General features: G+C 49.0%; 1 protein-coding gene across 1 annotated transcript in view; it reads right to left on the reverse strand.

Annotated features, from left to right (window-relative positions):
* Positions 1-21,775, reverse strand: part of TK2 (thymidine kinase 2) — a 268,608-nt gene that overhangs the window by 198,063 nt on the left and 48,770 nt on the right. Inside the window, exon 3 of the mRNA XM_078671285.1 lies at positions 13,570-13,644. Coding sequence (XP_078527411.1) covers positions 13,570-13,644 — 75 coding nt within the window. The remainder of the gene's footprint in view (positions 1-13,569; positions 13,645-21,775) is intronic.

Below are 21,775 nucleotides of genomic sequence, written 5' to 3' on the forward strand. Positions count from 1 at the left end.
GTACTCCTAGCACTTGCTGTATACAGTGGCCCCTTGCCGTCACTTTGTGTGCATCCCACTCTATGAGGCCGGAGGACGCTGACCCTGTGTTGAGCCGGAAGTGTTCCTGCAGGTGTTCCCCGTGGTCATGTGTGAATACCTGGTCCGTTAGGCACTCCCGAGGGAGCTTCCATGTCGGTACTGGAGGGTGGGGCGGTTTCCACCTGAGGGCCAGGATATGAGCGTCGTGGTCTGAAAGTACTCTGCCAAGGTAGTCTGTGTGTCGAGCTTTGGCATGTATGGTAGGTGAGCACAGGAACCTATCAAGACGCACACGAAGGTCGTGCGGGATGGAGTGGAATGAGTACAGTTTTGTTGTGGGGTTCAGTGCTCTCCACGTGTCAGTCAGTGTCCAGTGTTGTACCCATGTACTGAATAGCTCCATCTGTATGTGAAGTGGTGAGTGCGGCGGTGGGGGGCGGGATCGGTCGAGGGTCGTGTCCAACACACAGTTGTAATCTCCTCCCAGCAGCCAAGGGGTGTGTGTGTGGTGAGCCAGCGTGTTCGTGAGGTGAGACCAAAAGACGTCCTGCTCCACGTTGGGGGCATAGATACTACCTATCAGGATAGGCTGTCTATCTAGTAGTCCTTCTAGCAGCACATAGCGTCCCTCCCTATCCACCACCCTGGCCTGTTCGCGAAAGGGGACTCCCGGTCTGACCCAAATCAGTGTGCCCCTTGCGAATGCTGAGTACCCCGTGGCACAGACAATGCCCCTCCACTTTTTCTGTAATCTACCAGCTTCCGTCGTCGTCAAGTGTGTCTCTTGTAAAAGAGCTATGTGGGCCTGTTGTCTCTTTAGATAAGCGTAAACTGCATAACGCTTGCTTGCCGTGTGCATCCCTCTGACGTTAAGTGTGATAAAGGTAACATCTGTATTAGGGGATTTCGTCATGAGGGGTTGTCAGTTGTGTTGGTCGGTCTTCCCACCACCAATCGTCCGTAACCCGAGCCTCCTCCGCCCGTATAACCTCCCTCCAGACATGCTTCCATAGCGACATAATGTCCTCTCTCATGTGGGTGTCAGGGTAAAATGGGAAGGGATGTAACATGAAAACAACATTTGGGAAACAGTCCCAACTAAAGGGGCCTATTGCGAGGCACAATAAGTCCAAACTGTACATCTCGTACTGTCTCTAGTTCGTTTGGTGTAAGGGGGTGGCGTGACGGTGGTGCCGTGGGCCCAGGTCTGGGCTGCCCACCGCACCGTGTCTCTACCTGTGCACCTGTTGCCACCAGTACCTTAAGTGTGGTTTCCCGCCGTCCCTCGCCGGCGATCATGGTCTGGCATTGCGGTCTTACCGCCGCCCGTGTCAGCAGTCTTCAGATGAGCGTGTCCGCCGTCTGCGGAGTCACCAGTGGGGGAGAAGCCGAGCCGTCCCTGGAGGTGCGGGCATCGCTCTGGCCTTCGTCTTCGGATGTGAAGATATGAGGGCCTCGATCCTCCTCTCTTTCGGTGTCTGGTTGCCGGATCTCCGCTGCCGCCTGTATGGCCCTCCGTCGGTCCGCAATCATTTGTTCCAGGTCCGGGACACGTTTGGTGCTGGGCTTCGGCGGTCGATTCATCTGTTTGAGAGTGACTTTCTTGGATCGTAATCGCCGCCGTTTGTTAGATGCGGAATCCGACGGTGTATCCTCAAGGTCGGACCGGGGCTGATTACGATGATCTAACCAGTGTCTCGCCTCCGCTGGGTCCGTGAAGAAATGTGTTGAGTCCTCATGGATAATTTTGAGGCGGGCTGGGAAAAGGAGGGCATATTGTATCTTGTGTTGACATAGGGTTTGCTTCACCGCCTGGAACGTGGCGCGTTGGCGTTGCACTGCTTGGGAATAGTCCGGGAACACCATCACATTTTTGTCTTCAACTCCGAGGACTTTCGCTTGCCTGGCCGCTCGTAAATTGTAAATCGTGTCCCTGTCTTGATAGTGCAGAAGCTTTAGCAGGAATGGTCTGGGTGGGCAGCCAGCCTGAAGTCGTCCGGTCGGAACCCTGTGCGCTCTTTCTACAGAGAAAAAAGGCGTGAGGTCTTGGGCCCGGGTGAATGTTTTCATCCATGTCTCAATGTAGCGAATTGGGTCTCCCCCCTCCACTCCTTCCGGTAAGTTGATCAGGCGTACGTTACTCCGGCGGGAGCGTCCTTCCAAATCGTCTGCTTTGCGTTCCAGGAAGTTGACCTTCTCTTGCAATTCTTTGATGGCTTTTTGGTTGATCTGGACCTGAGGTTTCAGTTCATGTAGCGTGTGACTCTCTTGTCTCACCTTGTCCGCCAATTTTTTATGGTCATCCCGTAACAGGGTAATGTCAGAAGCCAATTCCCCGAATTTGGTTTCCATGGACACCCGGGAGTGTTCGATGGCCGCTAGAACTTTGTCAAGCTTTGTGGACATGTCTGACTCTTGTAGCGGCCCTCCGGACTTCGAGCCGCGTGAGGGGCCCGGGGAGGGTGATCGTCTTTGGGCTGGCGCCGGAGTCGTGGTCACCGTTCTCTGTGAACGTCCCATGGGTGGCTTGGATGACCTGTCGGTCCGACGTGGTCTGCCAGAAATGTCGGTCGGTCGAAGCTCCCAAGGCTCTCCTCGTGTAGTCCTGTCCGACCGGGTGGGTCGGTCGTCGTCGGGCTGCGAGGATACTATGGCATCCACTCGTTGGGGGTCAGGGAGGCACTCGGTGCATTCTCACTTCACCTCGTATTCCCTACCTTTCTGCAGCGTTGTCGGGCTGGCCGGGGGCCGGGGGGGTCTCTGGTGCGGTCCTCCACCGTCGTTCGCCTCTTCCCACCGCTTCGCTGCTCAGGGGGGTGATTGCGTCAGGTCAGTAGCACCCAGCAGGTCGCATCAGGGCGCCGCAGGGCCCGGTCCAGGCAGTGGAGTGTGGGGCTCACCGACCACGGGGTGCATGGGCCGCCGCTCCTAGGCCCCTGTCGCAGCCGCGGCCCGCTAGAGAAGCGACAACGTCGGCCGGACTAGGCCCCCAAGGTTCACACCGTGTATTCCTTCCTGACCGGGTGGGCCGGTCGTTGCCGGGCAGTGGGGAGTCTGTGGCGTCCACTCACTGGGGGTCAGGGAGGCTCTCCGCCTTTCTGCCGCGTTGCCGGGGTGACCGGGGGTTGGGGAGGCCTCCGGTATGTTCTCTCTCACTGTCGCTCACCTCCGTTCGCTGTTCCGCCTCTCAGGGGGCGGCGACGTCGAGTCAGTTGCTCTCTGCGGATCGTCGTGAGGCCCAGTCCAGTCCATGCAATGGATCGTGAGGTTCATCGATTGTGGAGCGCATGGGCTGTCGCGTTTAGGTACCTGCCGCAGCCGTGGGGTCCCTTTGTGACAGTGTGTCGGTGTAGGTTCAGGATGCTAGTCGCGGGGGCCCAGGCAGGCCGCGGCGGGTCGCAGGGGCCTCACTGCTCGGCCCCCTCGCAGGGCCGCTCGGGTGGCGCCATCTTGGATCGGGGAATCTGCGGGGACCTCTGCCCGTCACTGCACCAGTTGCCAATACCAGTTCTAGGGGGCCGTGAAGGCACCCGCACGCACTCACCCTGTCAGGGGTCGCACTTATACGAATCCTGGTCGCTCAGGAGCGGCAATTGTGCGTGGCTCACAGGGCCGCCGGGGGTTCTCGGCGGGCCGGGGAATCGCGTCCTTGTCTAGGGACCTCTTCTGATGTCACCGCTGTGCCTGGCGCCTGGGTGGCAGCGCCCTCCGGGCGTACAGGATGTCCTCTGGGGTGCGCAAAGTGTGTTGGATCCCATGAACGGGAGGTCCGCATCAGTTGCTCGGAACCTCCGATGTTAGCCCCTAGGCGCCGCCATGTTAGGCGAGATCCGGCGGCGATCGGCTCCGGTCCGCGTGAGTACTCCACGGCCCCCCGCCTCGTCCCGAGGCTCCCAGGGTGATCTCAGGGGGTCTGTCACGCGAGCGTGGGGTGTCTCAGGTGTGTGGTGGCAGTTATCATCTATGGTGTGGCGGGCCCCCGACCGGAGCTCTAGGGAAGCCCGTCCGTCATCTTGGCCGGTTTAGCCACGCCCCCCCCCCTAAGAGAGAGAGTCTTGTCATTTCACAGGCACCATATGATAGGTATTGCCTTCTTACAGGAGACACATCTTAATGCCTTAGATCACGGGATACAGTGTGCGTTAAGGGAGTTGTAATGTGATTCAATTTAGAGCCACATCAGTACAGCAGGACCCAGAAGGCAGATGTATAAATGTTAGCAGTGCATTAGACGGTCAGGAATTGCGTTCTTAAATGTATATGTATCAAATGTAGTCAATTTAAAGTTCCATAAGTTTACAGATATGATGACACCTTTTCTAGACACCAGAGTGATCTTGGGCAGGGGATTTTAATGTCATCTTTTGGGAGTGAAAGATATTTTTTTTCCCATGGCAGGATCTGAAGACAGGCTTAATTCAGATTCTGAATGTTCACATTGATCTCCAAATAGCCTGGCATATTAGTTTTAGTCCTACCCTATGGATCATACAGCAGTTTGAATTAATTTTATTTTTTTTAATCAGTTGCGAGTTGTTAATGGATACAAGGATGTGCGCTATTTGGGGCAAATATTTTCTGATCATTTGCTGCTTGTTATTATCTATATTAAACATAGACGTTGAAGCCCCCACCTGGTGACTAAGGGACGAAATTATGTGTTTTGGACCATGGTCAGACACACCATAATGTTCTTTTAGTGCCACTTTCATTGTCAAGCAGGGTCTCAATTATCAGTAGACGGCCTGCACTGGTAAAATGTATGGAGAAGGTGACCAATTGAGTCTGGACATCATGAGGCTTGAAACTAAGGACCTGATTACGATGGTGGGAAGACCATCATTGACAGGCTGTCAGTGGCGGTCTCCCCGCCATCGTAACCAAGTTTACCGCCTACCATATTACATTGGCAGGCAGAGGTGTAGCGGTTGGAATGATCGACTGTCACGGGCCCGACAGTGAGAATGATTCTAATTGCCTGGCAGACTGCTCTTCATCCCCAGAACGGCAGCGGTGCCTGTCAGGCTTCGCTGTGGGATTACAATATCTCTTTCTGCTGGTCGTTCTGTGGGGTCAACCCGCCGTGAAACGGCTGATGGAACCGGACTTGGGGGCCCATGGCAGGCCCCCCCCTTACCCCATGGGCTGGTACATGGGCACTGGGAGGCACCTATAGTGCTCCCCTATATATCCATGCACAATGTGGCAGGCACCGCATGGAGCCTGCCACGTAGTGCAGGGATATATCAGGGGTCCCTATTTTACATTGCGGCAGGTGCTGCAACCAGCAGTGCCCGCCGAAATGCAAAACATAGGCATTGTGACCAGCGTGGTGGTAGACTCATTGTAATGCCTCTTTACTTGACCTCCAACACCATGTCAGGCAGTCCTGTTTCTGATACGGTGGTGGCAGGATGTAACTCCGCCCGCCATCGTAATCAGCCCCTAAGTTTGAAGCTTTGAGAGCCACATGGAGAAGTAAACATAAGCGCAAACTGAGGGACCTTTACTCTAGAATGGATAAGAACTCAAATTTCCTGCTGACAGAAACATAACAGGGAACGAGATTGATCATGGAAAATGCTAGGGAAAAGAGACTCACAAAAGGAAGGAAATAACTGACGAAAATGTTCAAATGGAAACTACCCAGGTAAATAACAACAAGGTGTTTAGGTCTCATCTAAAACTACTGAATTACAATACAGAGGCCCCAGATATTGCCTCAATCGTTGGGCGCATGGAGTGTTGCGACCACCCTTGGACCTATGGAAGCTCTGGAGGAGCACCACACAAGGGCTGAGTTACTGGCAGCCCTCACAGATATGCAAAATGGGAAACAGCCACATACAGATGGGGTATTGACTGAATGTTATAAAGTGATTTTAGTTTTATTTCTAGGTAAGCTACTCGAAGTTCGCATGGAGGCCTCAGAGATTGTCACTCTACTGGACTTCACAGAGAAGCAATGATAGTTTTTTGTATTATTGCCTAAACCGGAGAAGAACCACAAAGGTTAAATCATATAGACAAATATCCATGATCAACATAGACATAAACATTCTCAGCAAAGCCACTACAAAAAGACTATTTAAAGAGATACCGACTGACGATGATTCCACAAAACCAGACAGGGTTCGTTCCCAGCTGAAATATGGTTAGCAACATACACAAACTTGTACATGTAAGATTTTTTTTAATGCAAGATATGGACTATGCAGTGACCTTGCTTGATATGAAAGCCTTTGTGAGAGTAGGATGAGAGTACCTATTCCAGATGCTTGAGGCTCTTGGTTTTGGACCATATATTATGAGCCGGATTACACTATCACAGTTCTGTCTAAGTGCAAGGGTCAGGAAGGGCGGACAGATTTCTGAGAGTTAGGAATCTAGCCAAGAAATGAAACTGGGCTGTCCACTCTCCCCACTGCTAACTGCTATGGTGGGAGGGCATGATAAGATCTGAATTAACGGATTACGGAATATGAAGAGGAGTCATGGTGCAAATAGTTTCACTGTACATAGATGACCCTTTAGTTCATTTGGGAGATCTAGTAGTGGCTGTACCACATAGGATTAGACTTTTAGATTAATTCAGGAATATATATGGGCTCCGTACCAACTGGTCAAAATTTTGATAATTCCCCTTCGGGGCATTGCCTCATATAATTTAGTGCTCACTACCTCAACTGCTTATGACTTAGCAATTTAAGGTACTTATTTGAGAATCATCTTTAACCATACTCATAGAAAGGCTATAGATCTTAAGGTTGATAAAGTCCTGGAGGGCATGTCACTCGATCACGTTTTTAGCATGACTCCAGGTATAGTTGATAGGATGAGTGACACTGGTAAAGACTGTTGCAATTGAGATGGCTTTATGATTTTCAGGGAGTGATGCGTTTGAGGCACACATTATTATTTCAGGACCTAGATCCTATGTTGACCTCCCTTCTCTACACTGGTTCCTGCTCAGAAGGCCTTGCCCTTCCTGTTAGACCCGACAGCCTTAGGGTGGCCTTCTCCCGAACATTTTGCCTTCAGCCCTACCATTTTGCTGAAATTTGTTTCTGTTGGTCTCTGTGCAGGTTACCACAGCTAACCGGTGCTAAAGTGCTTTTGATCACTCCTTTAAACATGGTCAATGTGGCTTACATTCAATTGCCATATTTAATTTAATTGTGCGTCCCTAGAAAAGTATTACTACATGTACCCTGTAAAATTAAATGCTACTATGGAGCCTGCAGCACTTATTGTGCTACCCACTTAAGTAGCCCCTCAAATGTTGCCTTGGGCCTGCCATTGCAGCCTGCATGCAGTTTTGAACTACCAATTTGAGCTGGCAAAAAAACTTTCTTTTTAATACATACTAGTCACCCAAAACAGCCCATAGGCAATGTGCATTACATTAAAAAAGTTGGGAATGTACTTTGAGAGTTTTCCACTACCAGGACATGTAACACTTAAAATGAGTTTTTCACTACAAATAGGACTACCTCTCGTCCAGGATAACATTGGGTTACGCTATTACATTTAATACATTATCATTTTTTGCTTGGAAACAGGTTGAACTATCATGTTTGGTCTCCCTAAAGAATTGTCATTAAAAATCATCTTTGATGCTAAAGTCAAATTTCAAGTCACAATTCAGAAAATGCTACTTGTTTCAAGTTGGCATTTTCTTGTTCTAACCATTTGGTGTCTGCAGCAAGTGTCCTGGATCACATGACTAGGTGTAGTTGGCAGCTGGCCTCTGTGTATTACTCCCAGTGTCACAAAGGGGACTTGGGTATTAGCAGGAAGAGTACTCCTGACAGGATGGGTGGGGAAGGAGGTATCATCTACCACACTGGCATTTCAAGAAGGACTGCCTCCTGCACTCAGTAAGAAGTTCACAATAGCCTTTTGTCACCCCAGAGAGGGGAACATAGAAAATATCAAGAAACAGATGTGGGGAGAAGTCAAGACGTTTCGCCACTTCAAAGCTGATACCAGGTATAAAATGTTGGAACATCAGATTCACTGTTCAGTACACTCCTGGATCTGTGGACACTACAGAAGAAGGACTGCCTCGCTGCCAGAGGACTGCCCTGCTGCTAAGGCCTGCCATACTTTCTCATCCCAGGCAAAATGACTCCAAGGGTCAGTTGGTTTACTTCCTGCTCTCAGCTACAGGGACACAACAAGCTTCAGCAGCTTCCCTGTAACTGCCCAGCTGTTACACCTGGACCTGCAACTGGCCTGCCTGGACCCTGTTAGCCTATTCCAGCGATTGAGTCCCTGATCCCAAAGAGGTGGCTCCCCAAGTCATGGTCATTTGGTTGGCATTAGAGTGCACTCCTATCTTCACAACGCAAAGCTCTGCTGAACACGTCTCTTTGCGCTAGAGCGACCACCAGCAACGAGAGACCTTCACTTCCCAGAAGAGCATCAACAGACCACGATGGCCGCCAACATGAAGCACCAGCAAGGACCGTCCACGACGGGGGACAGGATCTTAGGTGCTACAGCAACGAACATCCGCAATGCCCGCCCTGGTCTTCGAGCTACAGCGATGATCATCTGCGACGCTCTCCCTGCTCCTCATGGCCTCCTCCACCACGAATTGGACTCTTCGCGCCAGACTTTGTTAAGGCAACTTTTTCAGCGGGACTCCCCTGGTCACTGTACTCGACCAGCACTCCATCGCGGTCGACCTGAACTTGTGACTTCCCCCCCGATCTAGCACGACCAGATGGCAGCGAGTGGCGCTGTGTGCTTTTTAAGTGCTATACCTACCTAAACTTTTGAAATTGCATCTACGGTTCTACTGATTGGATTTTTGTATTTGTGGTCTCCTTTTATTTATTAAGATGTAATCTATTCATCTAAATTGGTGTGAGATTATTCTAGTGTTGTGCTTTCACTTTATTGCTATTTGTGTGCTGCATAAATACTTTAATGCAAAAAAGAACAAAAGATGGTCAGAATGCTAAACAATGTCAAACAGACATGGGTCTCTTGCTCACAGTGCCAAAAGATTCAAGCTAGCCTGGCTGATATGGGGAGTTACCCTGAAACAGGTCCCAGGATGCTGGTTTCCGGTCTAGGGAGGACCAGGCTTGGCAGTTCGTGCTGGACTGTTCCCATAAGGAGTGAGTCAAGACTGATTTGCATATGGTTGGATTCAAACTAGGGTGGCGTGGTGAGCAAAAGAACGATGGATTTAACTCAGATCTCTTGACTGGGGGTGGATGTTTTGATTCATTCTGCATTCCGTCCATCATTTGTTGCCGCAACACGCAGAAGTACTTTAGGCATTGACTCAAAGTTAAGCCTGACTGCTTTTGTGCCAAGCTACCACAGGTTAATTTAGTGATTTCACCCCGGCGAGGACTGTGGTTGTGGCTTTAGTACAGTTTCACCCACCTCAACCTAGTTAGTGTAACAAGCTTCAGCACTTGGAGCTAGAAGACTTCCTGAACAAGAACAGCAGTGGCTGTCTGTTGTTAAGTAAATAATATTTATGAATCCTAGAAAACACAGACAGCGTACCCCACAAATGAGCTCATTGATGTTGTTGATGTGAGAGTAGTAAAGAGAACTCTGAGGCAAGCTTCCTTTAAGGCGGAGTTTGGCTTCTATGACCTCCTGCAATATCACCACCTGTGTTTGTCGCCTGGTGGGTGAAGGTGGTTGCAAGGAAATGGGAAACATATATAATGGCAATGGGTTTTGGGCCTCTTAGAAGGTTAAATAAGAGTTAGAATACAAGATAGGCAGTCGTTTGCACACTTTAGATTAACGAAAACTGCAAAACTACTTGGGAGGGATTTTCTTTCACACTGAGCACTAAGTGACAACTGAGCATTCTACCATGACCTACAAAGACAAAATGAGAACAGTGTGTGAGAATACTACTGACAAACACCAACTAGAAAAACATGTTTCCCTTTAACAAATCAGTGGCAAATACTGACAGATATTAAGACAATATATTTAGTGTACTGGTATTACCCAAAAATTACCCACTTAGATTGATGGCTCGCCTAAGATGTCAGGGAGGCAGGGCCATCCTCCTACATATGATAATGCCTCGCTCACCTGTAATCCGTTACTGGCAGCATGTGTTGAGTAACCGGCAGAGAACAGTACAAGCAACAGTTGACATCTCCCTACAACATTATACTATAGGTCAACACCTTAAACTGAAAACAACAAAAAACAGTTACAAATTTGTGTCTCTCTCATTACTTCCACAAAAGAGACACATAAGGATTCACTAGCTACAACCTGCTACGCCATCTACTAAGGTTTAGTAATGAAATGCAAGAGAGCGTCTGATTGTGGAATAGGTCCATTGTGAGAGGTAGGTACAGATGAGGAGTTGAGGGAGGATTTGAGTGACTCGTGTGAAAAGATATGTACTATGCTCAATAACAAGGGAGATCTGGACTCCTGACAGAGAGCCAACCTGATCCTTACGCCTGGTTGCAGGTGTCTCCAAGAATAATGCAAATATTTGACATGTAACAACCAACAACAAAAGAGGGTCTTTTATTTCCCTTTGATCTTCAAATATAATTTACTGTCACTGAACAATACAGAAAATTGTCCTAATATGTCTGCTCAGTCACTGAATTATATTATCTAAAACAACAGGCAGCCATGGCAATGTGTACAAAACATTGCTAAGACTGCTAATTATAACCTACACTCACAAAAAAAAAGTATGAACACCTACTCTCCGCTCACTCACCTGGAAACCGAGAGTCCTAGCTAGCATTTCTGAAAGCAGCTCAGATCTCCACATCTAGACTTCTAACATCCACAGTAATATCTTACTTATTCCACGAGACCAGCATTGGTTACGCTTAGAGAGAATCCTACATTCAAGGTTGGATGCATGTGTGGCTTACAAAGCAAGTCATCTTAGTAATCCTCCCTGTACAACTAACCTTCACGCCTCGAAAAATCAGAAAAATGTTAGAAAACCTGCAGATCTAGTGACCTGAATAATCAGCTCAACATAACATTAATTATTGGACCCAAAAACATGTCTCACATTGTGTGATCCTAAGCAAATATTTTATTTTACAGAGTCACCGTTTTCTACATTATCACCAGTGAGAACACCTTCCAAATATGTGAGCTTAGCTTGTCTGCTGTATAAAAACCTTTGGTTTCATTTGATAAACTATACTTTGCTCTATGTATAATAAACATCTAGCTCACATAAAGGGTACACATGACCGCTGACTTGCCACTTAGTTGTCTATTAGCATTGTCCAAACTACAAAAAGTGGTTCCCTATCTGTAACTGAAATATAGTCTGAAATATGTATACAGTTTATTTACAAGCCATTTAAATGTCGTGTGCCCCGCACAATTGTCAGTCAGTTCACTTTACAAAGTCTTCTAACATTGCAGTCAGAGAAAGAAAAGTAAACACAAATCTCCAGGATAAAATAAGCAGCAATTTGTTAGAACACATAAACAGGCAATTGGCCTCTGCGTTTGCATCCATAGAAAACGTGAGAAGATAAAAACAAGATTTAAAGGCATTTTGTTGCTCATTCACTTTCTGAATGAACACAACGCCTGTTCTTTGCTAGCTCGAGCTTGCCAGACCAGGCCAGGCCAGTAGACCCGAAGAATAGCTTGCCATGGTCAAATCTGACTCAGCATAGCGAGTGGGCAAATAGATTTCTTAGGGCCTGTCTCCCCACTATTTTAGGAGGCCAAAGAGGACTTACAACAAGGGCTCGATTCTCCTAGAAATCCTGATATTTGACTCACCAAAACCCATATTCAGATACTCTATGGATCAGCAACATCACTCAAGAGCACCCTCATTCTGACTTCAGAACCCAAACCTCTCTTCTAGTCTTCAACAAAGGATTTGAAGACTCTTCTGTTTGGATGAGAACCAAATTATTTTAGGAATAAACCAAACAGAAACAAATGCATTATGAATGCTCTTTAATTTACAAGGTTTCACCCTCCCTAATGTCATCTACTTCATTGTTCCAAGCTTCAATCTAATACAACTTTACTTTGGCTTCAAGGAAAGTGCACGAATGCCACCTTGGTGTAGCTGATCTAATATATATATATAAATATAACATTTAATGGACGTTAGTAAATATTAACTCCCAGAAGATAAAGAGAAGAAGTATTTCCTGACAAAAAAGACAGAAATATTGCGTTCTGCATATGACAAAACTAAATATCACAGAGTGACAAATCAATTAAATTGAGTCCAGATATCTCACATGGGTTTAAGAGCCCTCGAGGCAGAGCTCCAACCTTGCCAGGGGGTAAAAACCATGTCTAGCTCTAACCAAAGAGCCATATGTGAAGGAGGAACACAAAAATGGTTGCCCTTAGTCTTCCTCTATGTTGTGCTAAATTTTTAAATGTGCTACACAAACAAATGGATCACCATTTAAGAACTGCAACAACTGAAAAGGTGCTGGACAAAAGACGTCCTTTTCCTCTACGCTATACTACTACTTCAGCGGTACTGCAACAAATATCCAGATTGTCCCTTCCTTTCCTTAAACAGTAAATAAAAGTATGGGTATTTCTTTTTAAAGTTTGATTTTTCAAATAATAAAGTCTTCTCCAATATATACAGTTAATTAGCACTTTAGGGGCCAAATGTACAACCTTATTTTGCATGCGCAAATGGGTTTGTGACAAGTTTGCGCATGCAAAATGTCACAGGGCCATGTACAATTCCTAAATAGCGATTCGCAATTTATTTGCAACTCACTATTTAGGAATTGCGTGTCGCTATTAGGAAGGGGCGTTCCATTCCTAATAGCGACCCCAACGCCATGTATGAATGTTAAACACTCGCAAATTACCACCCTCTTCAAGAGGGTGGTAATGCACTCGCAAAAGGGAACGGGTCCCCAGGGGACCCTTCCCCTTTGCAAGTGCATGGGGATAATATTTTTAGGGGCAGGCAGAGGTCACAGGGAACAATGCCTGCCCTTAAAAAACGAAACTAAAACGTTTCGTTTTTTTGTTTTTTTTTTAATGCATTCCATTTTCCTTTAAGGAAAACGGGCTGCATTTAAAAAAAAAAACTGCTTCATTGAAAATCAGGTCCAGACATGGTGGTTTGCTGAGCCCAGCACGCCGCCATCCCAGGGAGGGCCAGCCATTCCCAATAGAGTCACAAATTGCGAGTGGCTCATTAATATTCATGAGTCTCCCATTTTGCTACCCCATTGGGAATCGCAATCAGTGTCTCCGACACTGTAGTACATTGTAAATTGCGCATCACAATTTGCGACTCGCAATTGAGCGCAAATTGCGAGGAGCAATTTACAAGGGTCGTGCATCTGGCCCCAAATCTTGTTACTGCAGATACATGCTAACTTCATGAATGGCATTCCTCAAGTCTACACATTATACATATATAGCTCGTTTGGGCTTCAACACTACACATAGGTGACTTAACTACTATTAGAAGTGGGTTTTTAGGAATGTCAGAAATACAACACATTTGTCGACATGCATTTGTGAATGCACAAAACAAAAACACTTTGCATTTATTACCTCAATATTTGGAGTTTTAGAAAAATATTCAAGGCAGGTTGTCTTTCCACTTGCAATATTTCCCTCGATGCAAATCTGTTGACAGAAAAGAAAACGTTTATCATATATGGAATAGAAAACAGACTTCTTCACAATATCAACTTATGTAGATACGGAGTTGGCAAAAATAGACTAGTGACCATGCTATATATGCTCAGCTTTCAAATAGGAAACAAGAGGGCATAAATACTGTGTATGCAGCTATTCTGTGCAGTCTCCACCCTGCAATAATTCATATAATTCAGCAAACACAAGCTCCCTTATACAGGCAACATAGATTTATGGATACAGACCCAGAGAATGGCAAAGACAACTTGAAATACAAAGGGCTATCGGGACTAAAAGTATCAAAGTTAATAAGGTGCATAGCTTTTCATGACTACCCTTCAGAAGATTGAGGTCTGGAGCTCTTCAAGCTAACAGATACCTTCAGCTGTGAGGCTGCCACAGTTTTATTTTTACTAAGACAGGCTAATGTTTCGTAAATCTGAACAGACGGCTGCATTGTGAGCTTCCATCACAGGAGTTTGGCAAAAGTACTAATTGAACCAAGAAGCCAGACATTTTCAGATCATATGAAACCCTCAAGCTGCAGTACTCATGAAGGACCTACATACCAAATAGAGACTGAACTGCACTAAGCCTGGAAAGAAGCTACCAAAGGGTCGATTCCGATCCGGTAAAAAAAACGTCTGTACGAATCGTATCCGGAGCCCTCTCCGTACGACTCGTACACATGCCGTACGACCCGACGAGTACGATCCGGACCGGGACATCAGGACGCGATCCGTACGGTCCACGTCAGGTAAGGGCGATTCGTATGGAAAAGCGCACAATCACATACACACCGTACGGTGCGTACCCCCCATGATCGCAGGAGTACGCCCCGTACACCCAGCATACATGGGGTACGGTGCGTACCCCCATGATCGCAGGGGTACGCCCCGTACACCCAGCATACATGGGGTACGGTGCGTACCCCTGCGATCATGGGGGGGTACGCACCGTACCCCATGTACGCTGGGTGTACGGGGAGTACCCCTACGATCATGGGGGTATGCACCATACCCGGGGTGGGCAGCCATTCCGTACCTGTTTCGGCGCGAACTCTGCTTTTACGGCTGTTTTCATCTCCCGTAAAAAAAGGGTCGAACGGTGCGTACCCGACACGTATCGTACTTGCTGGGTCGTATAAACCAGCCGCGAGCCGTACAGATGTTGGGTACAGCGGATTCCGACGGAGACTCGTACGGGGATTAGAGTCCACGGTCTCTGTACAATTCGTACTGAGTCCGGCTCCTGGCACGAATCTTACTTCGACGTACGTACGCGTGACGTTGCAGGGTACGAATTGTATGGGAAAAACACTCCGAACCGCTATTCGGAGCGTTTTTTCCCGAATCGGAATCGACCCCCAAGAGTCTGTAGTGTGAATATGGATATAAATTATCTGGTTGCGAAGATGTGCAGAAACCATTGAGATGAGAGATGACTGAACCTCAAGAAAAAAGGAAGATGTAGAGAACTTTGTCAGTGCCAAGTCATTATTCATTCTGTAGCAATATGCTGGGAGAATGTTTGGAGTTTAAATACATCTTCAATCATTAAAAAGAGCCTTGGATTTTAACAAACGTCTAATTTAATATGGTGTGAAACCAAGAAAGTATGACAAATGAAAAAAATAACAGTATGAAACACAGTAGTCCCTACTCCGGTCCTGTGGTGTTACAATACTTCATGCATGGTTGGACACAAGACCATCAAAGTGTATATGTGCGTGTGTATATGACGAATCTCGACAAAACACTCCAAAAACGTTCTCTTTTTTCCTAGTTTGTCCAAAGAACGTTTTAGAGTTATCGATCAAAAGGGAGGTTGAGAAAAAGGGGGGTCCCAAAACGCAAACTACCATTCATTTTCCACATACTTTTTTAAGAAGCATTACCGCAAAACCGCTGAACAGTTTTGCACCAAACTTGACAGGAAGTTAGATCTTGGTCCAGAAAGCATCCTTTTTTAATGATTTGGGGATAGTCCGTTCAGTAGTTTTGGAGACAATAAGTCTAAAAAATATTTGTATATCTGGATTGTTGGGTTAGAGGGACTCTCTCGAGAGTTCATCAAACCAAATTTTTAAAAATAGATTGTTCCGATTGGCCCAATGGGGCTTCCGCCCCCCCCCCCTTGGGCCATCTAGCTCCTGTAGGAGTAGTGCTCTGATTAGCAGGGCGCAACAACTTGGAAAATGTTGCAGAAGACATTACAGGACTCCGGGGACTTAGTCCCCGGTCCTGAATAGTTTTTAAAATTGATATAAGGGGGCAAGTTAGGATACCATGCCCCTCTAGTCTTTTTGGGGGTGGTCCCAGAAATGTTTAAGTCTCAATACTGCTGGATTGTGATATATATATATATATATTTTTTTTTTTTTTAAACACACCCTTTGGCGTGTTCCTTATAGCAATTTATTAAATATGGGGAAGGGGCGTGAGTAGGACCCCTTCCCCAAGCTAGGCAGGACCATGTATCCCCATGCCAGAGCCAAAAGTTATTATAAAGGGAAGGACCCCATACTCTGGGACCAAATATTGTAAAAAGGGAAGAGGGCCGCGCAATCCCAGACCGCGGACTGTTATATGCCCCAGAGACCCCAAACCTCAGGGCAAGATACACAGTGTGCGGGGGAGCCCACCCCCAGACACAGTAGTTCGCTGCCCGGGAGAGTGAGGGCGCAGCACACACTCGCCTGGGCAGGGAGCCCCACTTTGTTCCCAACCGGCTAGAGCAATTAAAAACAGCTGCTCCCAGTGGGCAGGAGCAAAAACAAACTGCCGCCTCCCACCAGCACCTGCGTAATTATTTTGGGTGCCACGGGTGGACACCCACCATGGCTCAATTAGCCCTGTTGAATGGGGTTCCCGGGGCCCTTAAGGTTTGCAAAGGTGGGCCTCTCAGCTCCCAATTACCTTTATGTTTTTTAAAGGCCCTGGGTGATGGGGTCCCTGGGGCCACTTGTGAATTGGAAAGGGGGACAGCGCAGCCACCTCCCCTGATTAAAAGAAAGTAGAGTGTTTCCCGGGTGGGCATCGGGACAACCATAGTAAAAAAAATGTTTAAAGTGAATAATAAATGAGCATCGGTAGCCGCTCGTTTATTATTCCCTACACCTTAGAAGGAGCGCCCCATAATGTCCTGCAAGGGCCTTACATTTTATATTTTATTAAGCTTAGTAGTGCCCCTAGAATGGGGGGGGGATCAGCAACAAAACTTTATTTTTTATGTTGTTAAGGGCTATAGGGAGTCCAGTAGTCTCCAACACCATAAAAAAAAACTGTAAGTTTCCTGGGTCATTAAATCAATGACTGCAGTTGAACATAGCAAACTCATAAAAGCACTCCTAGCTGAAGCTCTATGCTCTTCAGCTGGAGTTCAAGGTCCTCTTGTGGTTCTTTTTATGATTTCATTTTCTGGACCAAAAAGTATTAAAAGAAAGACTCAGAGGCATGCTTGTTTAATTTAAAAAGTTTTTCAACCACAAAATGTAATAATAAAAACTTAGTAAAAAGAAAGTCATAGACATGTTTTCATTAAAACTTTATTGAACATTTTTATAATTATTAAAAAATGCATCGTGGCAGGGGGCGTGGCTAGCAGCCGAGCATGGCGGCCGCTTAGCGTGTGGGCTCCTGAGGGCACTGTAGCCTCACAGCAAATCCGACGCAATTATCCGCTACCCCGCCCGCCTGAAGCGGCGGCGTTCGGATCCGGGGCTGAAGCGGTGTCACCGGTCTGACTTTCGGGACAATCAGAGGTCCGGAGCCTGACGTACACCAAGTGGCGAGTCTGGGCCTACCGCCGGAGGAGCAGCACCGGCCTTGCGTAACACCCAGGCCCCGGCGGAAGTGCAGCCGAGCCGGCCGAGAGGGGGGGACACATCCCGGTACCCGCCTACCAGCGCACAACCGGTCTGAAACGCCTGGTGGCGTCGTCTGGTGACACACACTCTGCTAATTCATCCCGTGGGGCCAGCGCAGCACACTAGAAAGAGCGAATCCAGCCTTGGCCGCGCTGAACAGCGCTGGAATCTCGACCCTCCCCCCCCCCCCGGGGGCCTGGCAGGCTGCGGACGACGACTGAGGCGGGCTTTGGGCCCCGCTTGACAGTGGGGCCGCAGTGGACGGTCCTGCCGGCTCCGAACTGGGGTGAGGGACATCGGTGCCCCCGGGGGACGGCGCCATACTGTAGTTACATGCGGAGCTCGAGGGGGAGCCTCAGGGCCCGCATACTACCTGAAGACGGCAGCAGCCCTGACCTGGTGAAGACATTGACCCGGTACACTGAGGCTTGCCTGGCCTGTAGGGAGGCGGCTGCCCGGGTTCGGAACCTGCGCCATCCGGTGTGCCCGAGGGTGGTGGACCAGCACGGCAGAACATACTTGGAGGCTGCGGGGGCCGTTCCAACACAAGGTGAAAATATCGCGGGGCGAGAGCGCGGGCCTCAGGACGCGGTGTACAGCGAATCACCAGGAACCAGCACAGCCACCGCCGCGCCTATCCTACATCCCCGCAACGACCAGTGAGACCTGCACAGACAACGAAGGGCGAAACTCTGTACGACGCCCATCGACCTACTACTCCCTGGCTGGTACCTATAGTCGGCGGAATCAGACGTGGCGCAGACTGCGAATAAGCTGGGCAAGACTCCGACTTTCGCGAGCCCCAGCACCATGGCGGGTAAAGGCCTTCGGAGTGGATCCACGCAGGCCAAATTGGACAAATTTGCCTACGGACAACAAGGGCAACAGCAACATACAGGGCGATCCTCCACTGGCCATACCCATACCCATGACACAGAAGGAACGACAAAAGTAACGCTGGAAGACATCATGAAAACACTCTCAGAGGTAAAAACTACAGTGGGCGCCATCTCCTCTGAAGTCTCCTTGCTGCGAGCGGACTTTCACAAAATGGCGGAGAGGGTGTCGCAAGTAGAGGTGGTCACGAAGTCACTTGTGGAAGACACCTCGGAACTCCAAGTGGCCATGGAGAAAATGCAGAAAGTAACCAAGCTCCTGCACGACAAGCTGGACGACCAGGAAGGGCGTTCGCGACGCAACAACGTGCGCATCCTTGGGCTTCCGGAGACGGAGGGGAAGGGGGCCATGGACCTCTATGTGGAAGATCTCATTAAAAACAAGCTGCAGCCCAAAGGCCTGTCCCACTTCTTCTCGGTGGAGAGGGCACACAGAGTCCCGGGGGGCCCGCCCAAGACGGGAGCAGCACCAAGACCTGTGCTAGCCCGGCTCTTCAATTTTAGGGACAGGGATGCGATCCTACAGGCAGCGAGGAACACACCGCCGGTGCGGATCCAAAATGCAACTTTGGCCTTCTTCCCTGACTACACGGCCGAGGTGGCCAGGCGCCGTAAATCCTTCACGGAGGTCAAGAAAGCACTACGGGACAGGGAACTACCATACTCTATGCTATTCCCCGCTAAACTGAGAATTGTGGCCGAGGGGAAAACCTGGTTTTTTGACACGCCGGAGGTGGCACAGGAGTGGCTGGAGGGCTGGAGACCGGCGGGACAGCACCGCCGCCCGCATCGAGACCGGCCGCAACATCGTACTACAAAGGCGACGCACAGTCCGACCTCCCAATCGCCCCGTCAGGAAGGCGCGGATGAAACGGAATCAGATCTGGAGAGGGACCCGCTGGACTCTGGACATTTGGCTCCGGGTTAAAGCCGAAATGTATTGATATGAGACTGAGTGTGCCGCTGACGCCGTGGATCTGACGCGGCTGAGTAAGGTGGGCACAGGCAGTGTCCGAGGGGGACTCACCAACCCCACAAGCAAGTAAGATGTTTAGGGAAGGACTAAAGCACTCTGCACAGTTGGGGAAACGGGCGGGGGTTGGTCCGTGGAGCAGGGTAGCAGGGAGGGGGGATGGGACTGAAGTTTTCTTGTTAGAACTCATGTTTTTGTTTATAGTCATCATTCAGCGCTTGCATTGTCTTGCCACCCTGACATTTGTATGTCTCCTACACAGCATAACACGAACCGACACATGCGCTAGTCCAAGGGGCACGTTGTGTGCAATGCTCTCTCACCGACTTCATGGCCAGGCCCCTTAATCACACGCCCGCTGAGGGCTCCCCGGTAACTAGAGGGGTACCCCCACTGCGCATGCTAACGTGGAATGTCAGAGGCCTAGGTGACAAAATTAAAAGAGGCTTGGTCCTACAGGCCATAAAACGGCACGGTCCAGATTTGGTGCTCCTACAAGAAACCCACCTCACAGGGACCACCTGCAAGGCACTTGATAGGCGTGGCTACACAATGGCGGTACACGCAGAATTCACTGCGGGCTCCAGGGGTACGGGTATACTGGTGAAAAAGTCATCCCCCTTTATTATAACACGCCGTGTGGCGGACGACCAGGGTCGATTTGCTGCAGTCCATGGGCAATGGGAGGGCAGATCTCTGAATGTGATATCGGTTTATATCCCCCCAGCACTACACTCTGTGGCCCTGCCTGCACTAGGCAAGTTCCTCCTCGACCTCCCAGACGGCGACACGATTGTTGGGGGGGACTTTAATGCAATCATGGATCCACTTAAGGACACCTTTCCCTCTAGGACCCGACCACGAGGTACTGCACCTCTATCGGATTTTGTAGAAGCCCTGGGTCTTGTAGACATCTGGCGCCAACTGCATACCGAGGCCACTCAATACACCCATTACTCAGCTGTACATAATAGCTTATCCCGTATAGACTATTTCATGGCACTGGGGTTGGGACTAGACATGGTGGACAAAGTAGACATACTGCCCAGGGGTATATCCGATCATTCTCCTATTGTCCTGTCGCTTACCACCGGGGGGAAAAGTTGCGCACGGATCTACCCGATTTACCCCAACTTTTTGAAAATCCCCAAGATTCGGAAAAAACTTAAACTTGTGACAACGCAGTATTTTGCTGAAAATACAGGCACGGTGGTGTCACCATCCACCCTGTGGGAGGCGTACAAGACAGTCCTCAGGGGGGCGGCCATTGCAACTATCACGGGCCACAAACGGGATTCCCGAAAAGAACTCACAGAATTGGAACTTGCACTCAACACGGCCAACACTGCACACATGGCAGACCCCTCCCCGTCCACGGCACACACCCTCATGGTTCGGCAGCAACAATACCTAGCTCACCTTAAAACGACAGAAAAGGGATACATCGCGAACACTAAATATAGAATATACGACGTGGGAGACAAAGCGGGTCGCATGCTGGCATGGCTTGATAAGAGGGGGCATGGAGCGAAGGGTATTCTGAGAATGCACACGGAGGACGGGCGGACACTGACGCACCCAGAAGACATTGTTTGCGCATTGGCACGACATTTTCAAACAATATACACACCAGAACGAAGGGTCACACAGCAGATGGCAGCGGCAACATTAGCAGATATTGCCGTCCCCAGTATTACACCAGAAGATAGGGATACCCTAGAAGTAGGCCCGACGGAGGAAGAAATCCAGCTGGCGATCCAGGCGTTACAGTCTGGTAAAGCACTAGGGCCGAATGGGATACCGATAGAGTGGTACAAGTCCATGGCTCCAGACCTCAGTGCCCCATTACTGGCCATGTATTTAGAAAGCAGGGATAGAGCAGAACTGCCGCTGGATCAACGCACGGCCACGATTGTAGCGATACCCAAACCGGGGAAACCCCCGACTGAGTGTACCTCATATCGCCCAATATCGTTACTGAATGCTGAGGCCAAGATATTGGCTAAACTTCTAGCCCCCCGCTTGATGCCCCACCTCAGCACCTTGATCCACCCTGACCAGTCGGGCTTTATGCCCCACCGGAGCACTGCAATGAATCTCCGAAGAGTCCATGGTGTGATGGCCCGTGCGCACCTCCTCACAGAGCAGGCTGTGATTCTCTCTCTCGACGCTAAAATGGCATTCGACCTTGTGGAGTGGGAATACCTCTTCATGGTACTAGAACGTATGGGATTTGGGCCGAAATATATGGCGTGGATACGGCTGCTTTACGCGAAGCCCGTCGCGCAGGTAGTAGCCAATGGCCACATATCACCGAGGTTCCTACTAGGCAGGGGAACTAGACAGGGTTGCCCCTTGTCCCCCTTGCTCTTCGCACTGGTG

Source organism: Lissotriton helveticus, chromosome 12 (genome assembly GCF_964261635.1).
Source record: "Lissotriton helveticus chromosome 12, aLisHel1.1, whole genome shotgun sequence".
NCBI lineage: Eukaryota > Metazoa > Chordata > Amphibia > Caudata > Salamandridae > Lissotriton > Lissotriton helveticus.